The 11,800-nt window shown below is 68.4% G+C and overlaps 1 protein-coding gene across 1 annotated transcript; it reads left to right on the top strand.

Moving 5' to 3' along the window:
* The first annotated feature begins 1,426 nt into the window (after positions 1-1,426).
* Positions 1,427-5,803, top strand: PLPP2 (phospholipid phosphatase 2). Its single transcript, XM_027472574.3, has 6 exons — positions 1,427-1,604; positions 3,587-3,738; positions 3,969-4,246; positions 4,380-4,437; positions 4,514-4,690; positions 4,870-5,803. The coding sequence occupies exons 1-6, from the start codon at positions 1,553-1,555 to the stop codon at positions 5,005-5,007; spliced, it is 855 nt and encodes a 284-aa protein (XP_027328375.1). The 5' UTR covers positions 1,427-1,552; the 3' UTR covers positions 5,008-5,803.
* Positions 5,804-11,800: the final 5,997 nt, after the last annotated feature.

The following is an 11,800-nucleotide window of genomic DNA, read 5'->3' as shown; positions in this document are numbered from 1 at the left end:
ACTCAAGAAGGCCCAAAACCACCCTATAGGCTTCCGCAGCACTGTGGGTTCCTCGCTGCAGGGGCGATGGCAGCAGTGGCACAGGGAGCAGCTGGGCTCAGCTCCCCGGGGCCGTGCTGCGGGGGCTGCGGGGGGTCCCTGACCCCTGGGGCTGCTGCGGCCGCGGCACCCCTGCAGCAGAGGAGCCGCAAGGAGCCAGACCCGCGGGGCTGGGAGGTTCCCCATCGCTGCCGCTGCCTGGCATCATCCGCCAGCCGTGGCACCGTGCAGGGCAAAGTCCTGCTGCGGCGCCCATGCTGCGCACCCGGGAAGCGGCCGCTTATCAGGGCCTGGCTCTGCCCCGAGCCAGAGTGGAGCCACGGGCTGGCACCTCGGGTGCACGGCCCTGCCAGGCCCTATCCTGCCTGCCCCAGCCCCACGCAGCCACTTGGGTGCCCCCGCGGTCAAACCTTGCCCGTGCGTCCCCTCCTCTCCTGCCCTGGGGCTCTTAACCCCCACCCAGCATTTGGGGGGTGATTTGGGGGGTGAATCCTGCCCGGTGGCACCAGGGCAGACCGGGGCAGCCCAGAGGGTTGGACGGGGCCGGGCCGGGGCAGCCAGGAGCAGAGGAGCCGCTGAGGGGCTCTGCTCCTCTCCTGAGCTCCCGGGGCAGCCCGAGAGGGTTTCCAGCTCTGCTGGCTTCTGACCGCAGCGTTGAGATTCCCCACAGGCCACTCACGGCGCACCTAAATAAAGCAGCCCAGTAGCGATCATTTGGGTGGTTTCTGTGTTATTTATGTTTCCTTCCGTTCCTAACCAAGAGCCAGGCCTGGAGCAGCCAGGGGGCTGTGGCTGTCCCCGCTCCCGCAGGGCCTCACCGCAGGGACCGGACTCGAGCCTCCGCTCCCGTCCCTGCCCCGGCCCCGTCTGAGGCGCGGGCAGCCCCCGCCGCGTCTCAGCCCTTAAATCACGGCTCCAAACGGCCTCGTGCCGTGCCCTGCGTTCGGAGCCGGTGCTCGGCTTCCAGCGCCCCTCGCCGCCGTCCCGGGGCCTCGTCCTGCCGGCACCGCGTCTGCGGCAGCTCCTTATCGGCCTCGCCAGAGCCCGGCGGCTGCAGCCCCGCAGCAGCCAGCACCTCGCTGCGGCTGCATTCTTCCAGTCCCTGATTTGTTCTTTTTTTTTTTTTTCTTTTTTTTTTTTTTCTTTTTCTTTTTTTCCACTTCTCAGAAGAGGAGCCCGGGGCCGGCGGGACGCGCGCCGCTCCCGCGTGAGGCCTCGCTCCTGCCCCCCTCCCTCGGACGGGGCCGGGGGGCGACCCCCGCCCGGGGGCCCGGAGGCGGCCGCGGGGATCCCCCCCCCCCCGCGCCCCGTACCTGCGCCCGGCCCCGCTCCCCGCCCCGCGCCCCCGGCCCCGCCGTCCCGCCCCCAGCCCGCGGGCGGGGGCCGCCCGGTCCCGCCCCGGAGCCGCCCCGTCCCGGCCGCCCGGACTTTACCTCCCGGCCGGGCCCGCGCCGTTCCGGGCCATGTGAGGCGCGGGGCCGGGCCGCGGGGCCGCCACCGACCGGGCACCGTCATGGAGCGCAGGAAGGTCTTCGTGGCGCTCGACGTGCTCTGCGTGGTGGTCGGTAAGGGCCCCGCGGCGCCGCCCGGGGCTGGGCTCGGGACCGGAGCGGCCGCGTCCTCCCCTCCCCGCCCGTCGGGGCTGCGTCGGGGGTGTGGGGGGGTGTGGGGGGCCCGGGCCCTTTCGGCGCCCACCCGCGGTGCTGCGGCGGCCCCGGGGGCCGGGCTCCGGGGCAGCCCGGGGAGCACCTGCCCGGCCCCGGCGGCCTTTGGCCCCGCACTGCGGGCACGGCGGCCGGCGCTCGCTGCCCTGACGAGGAAGCGATCGGCCTCGCCCTCGCCGCTTCGCCGCCCGGGACGGTCCCGAGAAGCTCCGGTGGGGCCGGCCCGGGGCCGCGGCGGCCGCCCGCCCCCTCGGCGCCCGGTCCCTGCCCCGCGGAGCCCCCGAGCTGCGCCCGCTGCCGGGGGCTGCCAGAGCCCGAGCGCCGTCCGACGGCGGCCGCGGGGCAGCTGGAGCCGGTGCCGGTCCCGGGGGGGGCGGCGGAGCCCCCGCCGCGCTGCCCCGTCCCGCCGGGCGCTGCCGGTGCCTCCTCCCGGGCAGCCTCCGCCCGTTTCTAAAACCGACGCTGGCAAGCGCCTAATTGAGACGGATGGGCTAAAAATAAAGGCCCGGGTCGTAATTTCGGCCTCCTGCACCGGGGAATTGCTTTCTTGGGCTCTCTAAGCACCGGTGGAGAGGGGCAGGATCCTGTTGTTGTTTGAGTCTCTTTTCTCTCGTGCGCGGGTGCCTTTTATTTTTAGGGGAGCTTTTTCGGGGGTTGAAATTATCCAAAAAGAGAAGCGGCAGCTAATCTGAGCAGCAAACGAACGTTTGAAGCGCTCGCAGAGGCGTCTGAAAGCACCGGGCACCTGGCTCCTCCGCCGGGCGGCAGCGGTTACGGCTTGGCCTGGCTTTTGCGCAGCTTTTTTTTGGCTGCTTTTGCTTCTGCCTGAGGAGAGCGTGGAGACGGTGGATTTGGAGGCCTGGAAGCAGCAGGGGGATTCTGTGCACTCGGATGAGCCCGAGGTGGCGGGCCCAGGGCACACAGGGACCCCCGTGGCGCAGCGCTGCGGGGAAGGTGCCCGCCGGGGACAAAGGTGGGGGCTTTTCCCTGGAGACGGGTAAACAATGGGCAGGCGGAAATCGCTTTATGAAGGCGGAACCGGGAAAGAAGCCCAGGCTTAAGGTGGACGTCAGGGCCAGGGAGGAAGGGGCTTTCTGCACCCGGTCCCCGCAGGGAGAGCATCGCACCCGGCCGGGCGCTGCTGCAGCGAGTGACCCCGAGGGCAGGAGGTCGGCTGCCGGTGAGGGCTGTGGCAGGGGGCTGAGACCGCCCCTGAATCCCCTCTTGGTTGCTGGGATGTGCAGAGGAAGAGCTTGAAGATGCCCATGGCCAGGGCTGGCGTGCACAGGGTGGAAAAGCCTCCTCAGCTGGACTGAGCCAGCCAGTCTCAGCACCGGTGCAGAGCCCTGCCGGGAGGCGGGGAGAGGCCGCCAAGAGCAGGGCTGTGGGAAGGGAGAGCGTGGGCAGGGGCTGGGTCCCCCACCAGCTGGGCTGCGCCTTCCAGGCTCTGGCTCTGCCCATGCCTCGTGAGGGTCCTGCCTGGACCATCGAGGGCCTGAAGGCACTTTCCCTGGTGGAAAACAGGTTTGCAAGACACCTGTGCTCGTTAACCCTAAGAAGCTCTGACCTCCTTGGCTGAAACATCCCAGGGAATGTGAGGAGTGGGTGCATCATCAGCCCTGGGTCTGCAGCCCAGGGAGGAGCTCTGGGGGTGCCTGAGAGCAGCCATCGGCTGCGGTATCTGGGTGCTGCAGGCAGCTGCGAGCTCTGATAGCACCCTATCAGCAGCAGGGCCAGCGTGCTGCCCTAGGTGCAGGATCCTTCCCCAGCAGTGGGGAGCAGGAACTGGGGGGATGTGGGATGGGGACGCCGTATGTGCTGGGTACCTGCGTGGAGCCTGCAGGCGCAGGTACCCCAGGCCTCTCCTTCTCTCTGCCTTGCAGCATCTCTGCCCTTCGTCATCCTGACGCTGGTGAACTCCCCGTACAAACGGGGCTTCTACTGCAATGATGACTCCATCCGCTACCCCTACAAGGCGGACACCATCACTCATGGCCTCATGGCTGGGGTCACCATCACCTGCACCGTCCTCATTGTAAGGAAGCGCCGTGCTCCCCTCCAGGCCCCCGGCAGGGCTGCAGGGCCCTCTGGCCAAAGGGCTGGGCGTTCCCCTGAGGGGATGAGCCCCCTGGCTCGTGGGGCTGGGATCCTGAGGGGTGAGGGCAGGCCCTGGGAGAGTGCTGGGGGCTCCTCTGCTGCAGCCTGCCAGAGAATCCCATGGCCCTGGAACTGGGACCCTCACCCTTCGGCCCTTGCTCTCTGCAGATCTCATCAGGGGAGGCATACCTGGTCTACACGGAGCGCCTCTACTCCAAGTCGGAGTTCAACAACTACCTGGCTGCCCTCTACAAGGTGGTGGGGACCTTCCTCTTCGGGGGGGCCATCAGCCAGTCCCTCACCGACCTGGCCAAGTACATGATCGGCCGCCTGCGGCCCAACTTCCTGGCTGTCTGCAATCCCGACTGGTCCAGGGTGAACTGCTCCACCTATGTGCAGCTGGAGAACATTTGCCGGGGGGAGGGCAGGGACGTCACCGAGTCCAGGTGAGCTGTGGGGCCAAGCCACATGTCCCTGGGTCCCTGGGCTCGCAGCTGCCCCAGAGGGGCCGCAGGGCAGGGAGCTGGCAGGGGGCTGGCGGCCCCCTCCCTTGGCCTGACCCCTCCCGTCGGCCCCCAGGCTGTCCTTCTATTCCGGGCACTCCTCCTTCGGGATGTACTGCATGATGTTCCTGGCGGTAAGTGTGGTGCTGTGGGGAGGGAGGGCCCCAGGGCGCTGCCCCCGCTCTGGGTGACGGCTCTGCGCCCCCCCAGCTCTACGTGCAGGCACGGCTGGTGGGGAAGTGGGCCCGGCTGCTGCGCCCCACCATCCAGTTCTTCCTCATCGCCTTCGCCATCTACGTGGGCTACACCAGGGTCTCTGACTACAAGCACCACTGGAGCGACGTGCTGGCAGGGCTGCTCCAGGGCGCTCTCATCGCCGTCCTCATTGTAAGCATCCCCCTCCCCTCTGCCCACGGGGGCGGTGTCCCCGCCTTGGGGCGCGCAGCCCTGGCAGGACCCCACGAGGCTGGTGCCAGGGCCCGGGGCTGTGGGGGGAGCTGGGCGGCCGCCACCCTACAGGGGTGTGGGAGCAGCCCCCAAGCCCCAGCCCTGTCCGGCTCTTCCAGGTCCGCTACGTCTCTGACTTCTTCAAGCACCGGCCGCCCCTGCCATGCGACAGGCAGGACCCGGAGCGCAGGCCCAGCCTGCCACTGACCAGGAGCGACTTGGAGCACAATCACTACAGCTACCGGGGCACCCCCTGAGCTGCGCGCGGGCCACGCGCCCCAGACTGCCGACGCTGCCCCGTGCCTCAGCCGGGGGGGGACCGTGCGCCTCGTGCTCCCTGCGGGCTCCTCGCTGCCGCCAGCCCTGCCCAGCCCCGCTCCCAGCTGTGCCGCGGCTCCGGCACACGGCAAAGCCGGGGCTGTGCAGGGCTGGGGAGCGTGGGGAGGGGGGGCCCTGGTCCCACCGGCCTGAGTCACGCTCTGCAGCCCCTTTCCCAGCCCGCTGCGTGGCGGGGAGGGAGGGCGGCACGGGGGGTGGATTTGGGGCCAGCAAACAGCAGCGAGCGAACTCGTCGGGCATCTGAGGCTGCCTGGTGCTGCACGCGTGTTGTCCCTGTCAAATTACACCGCCTTATGAGCACAAATCCTCATGAGCACAAGGGGAGGAGGACAGCTGCTGGGCTTGCACTGCCTTTTTTGAAAGGATTGGAGCAAGCCAGAGCCCTTCTGCTCCCTGATTACCTTTAAAAGTGCTGCTGGCTGCCAGCGGCCGGGGTGCCCAGGCTGCTCCTTGCCCGCCTGCTTGCGCCTGGCTCGGGGTGCAGGGCTGCTCCTGACCCTTTGTCTGCTGCAGCTTCAGCTGATCCTTTAGGGGGTAGGGGGAAGGGGAGAAATCTTCTGTGGTAAAGGGGGGGAGGGAGAGGGATGTGGAGCTGGGCACAGGGCTCCTACCTCCCTGGGAAGGTGAGAAGGGGGCCACATCCCAGCCCCATCTCCGATCTACAGCTGGCACTGGAGCTGTGGGCCTCTTGTTAAACTACATGCATTTCCATGATGATGTTTTTGTAAAAATGTGTTTTTTAAATTAGATCATCCTTAAAAAATGTCTGTCTTGGGCCTGTTCTCTTGCTCCATGGATGCTTCTGGCCTTGGAGTGGATGGGCTGAAGAGTTCAGGGCTTCCTCTTCAAAGGGCCCCTCGGCAGGGGGTGTCTGCTGTGCACGGGGTGGGGGTGGGGGGTGCTGAGGAGCCCCTGGGGGTTGTGCTGGGACACAGGGCTCAAGTGGGGATTGACGGGACAGCAGGGACCGACTGAAGCAGCCGTGTTCTGATGGAGCTGGAGCGATTGCTGGGGGACCTGTCAAGGTGTTGAAAACATTGCTGGGGGAGGGGGGGGGAATTGTTCTCCTGCCACCCCTCCCTCCAAGAGGCAGTGGGGCAGAGGAGCACCCTCAGGTGCTTCTCGGGAGGTAGAAGACCTGGGGGCTGCAACACGGGTCTGGTGTGGGGCCTGAGCTTTGTGCGAGGCCTGGCTGAGGCGAGGAGCAGGGTGCCAGGATGGGGGAAGCCCTGGGGCTGGGGCCCATGCTGCCTGCCTGTCCTGGGCCTGGGGGGGGGGCTGGGGCTGCTGTGTGTGGCTGTGTGGCTCCCAGCCCCACGCTGCCCTGACCCTAGAGGAGCCTCTGTGCTTCCCAGCGCTGCGGCAGGGGGAAGGGAAGGTGGATGGAGCCTCTTGGAAAAAGTGACGCTGTGTGCCTGCAGCTCCCTTGGCTGCGGGTGCTGGAGCCAAGGGAGGCTCGGAGCTGCCTGCGTCCTGCTGCTGCTGAAGGAGTGCGGCGGGGGAAGGCGGCAGCTCCAGCTCTGGGGGCTGCTCTGTTGTGGAAGCCGGGGTGTGCGGGACGGGGATGGGGCTCATGCTTGGTGTGGGGCAAGGGGAGCTGTGGCTCTCGTGGCACAGGGAAGCCCAGTGGCCCCTTTGCCTGGGCACATATCAGGCTCTTTGCTGTACCCAGGAGTGGTGGTCAGGGCCCAGGAGGACCCAGGGCCCCCCCTGAGACCACCAGCTCCATCCCCGGTTAGTGCAGCCAGGTCCCTTCTGGCTGGGCACAGTGGGGGCCATGTGCGCCCTGGGCTTGCTGCGTGCTCTCAATGTGCTTACGCAGCGGTTGCTCCAAGTCTAGACAAGCCCTGACCAAAAAACACCTTCCCTGGGTGGGGGAAACTTCCTTGCTTCGCGCTGCTCTTCCTTCCCTGGGAGAGTTGTCCTACCCCCAGCAGCGTTCCTGTTCCTGTCCCAGTCCTCTGGGGCTGCTCCCTCCGTATCTGATGGCACAAAACAATGCAGCGGAACTGCCAGGGCCCGAGGGCAGGGCATCTCTGCTGCAGTCTGCAAACAAAGGAGTCGGGGCAGCAAGGCACAGCCCAGGCCGTGGGGTCGTGGGATCGCTGCCCTGGGTGGGGGCTCCATGGGGGCTCCCAGGGCAGCAGCCGGGGCCGGGGCCGTGGTGCTCAGCGACTGCCTCAGCTCCTGGCGTTGCCTCGACAGCTCCTCTGCGCAGCCAGGAACGTGCCTGCTCCCTTCCCTTGAGATCTGATTTCACCCCTTGGATACAGCTCTGGAAAAACCAGCTGGGCCACAACGCTGCAGTGTGCGGCGGGGCTGGGCTGGGGCACCCGCAGCTCGGCTGCTCCGTCCCCATGCTGCCTGTCCCTGGGCCTGGCTCAGTGCGTCCCAAGCCTCTGGCAGCCTGAGGACAGAAGGAGCTCCCGAGCCACGTCTGGGCACAGTGAGGGGCCACAAGGCTGCTGCCGGCCCCTGCCTGCCCCCCCGTGCCCCCCGGCTCAGGAGGCGGTGGGGCTGCTGGGGGGCACTGTCCCCGCAGGGGCTCCTTGGGCCTGGGGATGGAGCAGATCTGGCTGCTGCTGCAAAACCTGTGCTGGCCTCGGAGCTGGGGAGGGGCAGAGTCTGGTGGGTGGGGTGAAAGGCTCCCAGCAGCTTGTGTGCCTCAGTTTCCCCGCTCAAGGCTTGGTGTCGTACCCGGCCCTGTGCTGGCGAGAGCTCTGGGCTCCCTGCTTGGTACCAGCCTGTTTCACATTCAGGCTTTGGGAAGGGTGAGCTGTGGCCCTGGGCATCGTGCTGGGGCATCCAAACCCCTCTACAGCAGTGACTCAGGAGTTAGGGATCTGGTCCTGGTGCTGCTGGGTCAGGTTCAGCCCCAGGCTGAAGATGAATAGCATCGGCCTGCGAGCAGTGGCTGCTCCCCGAGAGCTGTCCTGTTCCCCAGCGTCAGCAGCTCCACGCACTGTACGCTCAGCCAAGACGCCTCCTTTCCAAAATAAGCCGTTTCTGGCAGCGCTGAGCCAGGCTCTGGCTTCCAGCCCTGCTCTGGGGGGAGCCTGGGCTGCCTCCCCCAACCTGTGCCTCCTGCCTTGCCACGCTGCATCCTCTCTCCCCTCTCCCTGGCACCTGCGACTCCTCCGCCCCTTCCATGGTGCAAATGGGCTCCATCTGCGTCCCTTTGCCCTGGCCCCAGCCCCAGGCTGCCTCCTGCTCTTGGCATCTTTCCCTGGCTGACTGGGGTAAGGGGCAGGCAAAGGGGCTGAGCTTCCCGGTGCCCCCAGCACGCTTCCAGGAGCGGGCAGAAGCCTTGCCAGGAAGGATGTTACTCATCCCCTAAACATCCCCTTCCCTGGCCGGCAGCCACAAGGAGGAGGCTGCCAGCAGATGAGCCTGCGGCGTGTGTGCGCGGCGGGGGGGGGAGGTACGAGGTGGTCGCTGCTCGGGGGGACGCCGGGAGGTGACCGAGACGCGAAGGTGCGGGGCTGTCCCTTCGGGCACCGGCGGTGACAGCTCCCCGCCTGGGGGCAGCCGCGGGGGCAGAGCTGGGCAGAGCCCCCCCGAGCTGCCCAGGGCGCCCCTGGGGGGCTGCGGGGGCCCGGCGGTGAGCGGCCGGTGCTTGGGCGAGGCCCCGGGGAGCGCCCTGCGGCTGGGGGCCGCCGCCATCCCGCCCCCCACCCCCGGCAGGCCCCGGCCGGGAGCGGCTGCGGGCGGCAGAGGGCAGCAAGAGCCCGGCGGAGCCGCGCCGGGGCCGCCCGGAGCCGCTGCTCCCCCGGCGCCCGCCCGGGGCCGTGCCCGCGGCTGCCGGGGGCCGCGCTGCCCCCCCTCCCCCCTGAGCTCCCCCACCCCCGAGCCCCCCGCACCCTGGAAACACCGCTCGGAGCCACAAAGGCTGCTTGGACGGCGATGCAAAGGGGGGGGGGGGACGGGAAGCAGCCGGGGGAGGAAGCGGGGGGGGCGCAGCTCCGCGGGGGGGCTCCAGCCGGCGGCCCCGGCCGCTGTGGCGCGGGGAGGGCAGCAGCGGAGTCCCGGGAGCAGCCGAGGGGGGGGCGAGCGGCGCTCGGGGACGGCACCTGCCGGGGCTGAGCCCGGCGGAAGCATCGGGAGCACAGCGAGGCCTCGGGGGGGGGTCTCGGGGGGGGCCTCGGGGGGTTCCGGCCTCGTGCCCGCTCGGCAGCGTTCCCGTCGGCTGTGGCCGGGGCCCTTGGCTGGCTGCAGGAGGTGGTGCTCGCACCCACCCGAGGGGTGCTCCAGGAGATCCCCAGGATGCGGGGCCCCTTGGCAGGGCTCTCCCCATCCCCACACCTCTCTGCCCCGCAGCTGGCTGGGACCAGCTCCAGAGCCTCAGATAAACGAGCAGCCCCCGCCTCGGCACTGCCGTACCCCATCGCCCCTCAAGCGCCTGCCTCTTGCCCCCTTTCCACCTCTCAGCATGGGTGGGAGGCAGCGACAGCACTGCCCAGCCCGGGTGCTCTGAAGGTCACTGGGGGGCTGCCAGCGCCCCCCCTCCCTGCAGGACACGGCCGGGCCTGTGGCACTTCCCTCCATCAATGCCCTGCACTGACTCTGGGCTGCGCTGAGGGTGCAGGCACCAGGCCCCTGCCTGGGGCCATTCTCTGGGGTCCCTGGGGCTCTCCCAGGCAGCCCCTCCCGTCCCAGCTCCCTCTGCTCTGGGGGTGCTGCTGGGAAGCGACGGGGCAGAGGGGACTGGGTTCCCAGACTGGGGAAGGGGCTTGGGGGCAAAATGGCACAGCACTCCAAGCCCTCAGCTGCTTTTTTTTGTTGTTATTTTAATATTTTTCCCTTTAACACTGGTGCTGCCTTAACATGACCTTGGCCAAATTATTTCCCCTCCCTTTGAGATTTATGGCCTTCTTCCAGAAATGATCTGTTCCATCTACGAAAATAGACACCGTGCTGTTATTACATTTTAAAATATAATATGGGCTGGGAGTCCGCTCTTGTGCCACCCTCCAGCCCTAGCCAGCACCCTCAGCAGAGCAGGGGGTCTTCTGTGCAGGGCCAAGGCAGGCTGTGGGGAGAATGGGGGCAGCCCCAGCCCCTTCCAGCCCCAGCAGGGGATGTCTCCTTCCCTGCCTCACCCAGATGGAGCAGGGCACAGAGGTCCCCATGTGAGGGCATGGACATGGGCAGCGGGAGCTGCCCAGCCCCAGCCCCACAGCACCGGCAGGATGGGCTCGTGCTGCCGATCCCCACTTGCTGCCCGAGGGGCTGGCACGGGATCGCTCCCAGGGCTCCCTGATGCCCCACAGGCACGTGCAGGGTGGCCTCGGCGCGGTCGCTGTGTTTCAGTGGTTTTGCTGAGATCATTATTATCGCTGTGTTCCACCAGGGCCTGCCTGGGGCACGCTGCCATCCCCGAGGACAGGCTCTCGTTCCCGTCTGCACTCCCTGCCACACATGAACCGGTGCGGACAGCCGTGCGTCGGGGTCTGGTGGTGTTGGGGAACCGAGGCAGGGGGGAAATCACGCCAGCTCCTCCCCAGCGGGGTTCTCGGGGATCATGGGGCTGGTCCAGAGGAGCAAAATGGCTGCAAGTAAACAGGGAAAGGAGAAAATCAGATCAAACGGTGACATTTCGGCTGTTGCTTTTCTTCTCCATCACCACATTTGTTTCCTGACTGCTCCATGCCTGTGTATGTGCACGGAGGGGTGGCTGCACGGCCCCGTGGGGATGATTTGCTTTCTGTCGAGTGGTTTTCCCTCCTGTTGTAGGCGCAAAGCCTGGTGCTGGCCCCGCAGCAGGCAAGCTGCAGATGCCATCGCTTGCACGTGGCCACCCCTGGGCACAGGACGGACGCGCTGCTGATGCCAGGGGTGCATTTAACAGCAAATTGTAGCGCTGCAGGAGGGAGCTTCCCTTCTGGATGGCCAGAGCCAACATCTCCCTGGACAAACATCATCTGAGTGAAGGAAAGGGGCTGCGCAGCGCCTTGCTTTGCTTTGCTTTGCTTCCTGCCGTGGCGGTGGGAGCGAGGGGACGGAGCTGCGGTGCAGGGAGGCCGGGCCCGCTCTCACCTCGAGGTTCAGCAGGGGCAGAAGGCGCCGAGCTCCCCGAAAGGAGAAAACCGCCAGAGAGACCCCGAGGGAAAGCCGGGGGCTGCGGGGGGGGACCGAGGAGGGGCTCGGGGGGCCCTGCCCAAGCCGTGCCCGGTGCTGCGGGGGGGGTTTGGGTTTTTCCGGCTCGGGATCAAGAAAGGTGTCGGGGGCGCGGGGGGGCCGCTCGGGCCGGCGGGGCGTTCAGCAGATAAAGCCCCGACCGCCGGGCAGGAACGGGCGGAGGCCGGGGCAGAGCCTGCGGTGGAAGCCCGGGGAGCGCGGCCCGGCCCGGCCCGGCCGCGGCGGGGGAACGGCGGGGCCGCTCCCGGGGCCTCCCCTGCGGCCCGGCCCGGGGCCGTGCCCTCCGCGGGCCGGGGGGGTCCCACGGCCGGGCAGTTGCACCGGGCCTGCGGGGGGCGGCCCGGGGGCTGCCACCACCCCCGGGCGCGGACGCCGAGGCCCCGGTGCCCCCCGGCGCCCCCCGGTGCCCGCTGCCCCCGCCGCCGCCCGCCCGGCACCGCAGGGGTTAAGCGCCGCTCCCCCGCCCGCGCCGTGTCTCCTCTCTCCCGCTGATTGACACATTCTCCTGGCGGCCGGGCCCGGGCGCCCAATAGGAAGGCGGCTCGGCGGGCCCCACGTGGGGGCGGGCCGCTC

Source organism: Anas platyrhynchos, chromosome 29 (assembly GCF_047663525.1).
Source record: "Anas platyrhynchos isolate ZD024472 breed Pekin duck chromosome 29, IASCAAS_PekinDuck_T2T, whole genome shotgun sequence".
NCBI lineage: Eukaryota > Metazoa > Chordata > Aves > Anseriformes > Anatidae > Anas > Anas platyrhynchos.
The sequence above is the reverse complement of the archived record's forward strand: the minus strand, read 5'-3'. Positions and strand labels throughout refer to the sequence as shown.

Excerpts from the sequence above, each read along its gene's own strand:
- PLPP2 (XM_027472574.3), top strand. The coding sequence starts at position 1,553 with ATGGAGCGCAGGAAGGTCTTCGTGGCGCTCGACGTGCTCTGCGTGGTG. Across the intron at positions 3,739-3,968 it reads TCACCTGCACCGTCCTCATT|ATCTCATCAGGGGAGGCATA; the intron begins GTAAGGAAGCGC and ends TGCTCTCTGCAG. Across the intron at positions 4,691-4,869 it reads CTCTCATCGCCGTCCTCATT|GTCCGCTACGTCTCTGACTT; the intron begins GTAAGCATCCCC and ends CGGCTCTTCCAG.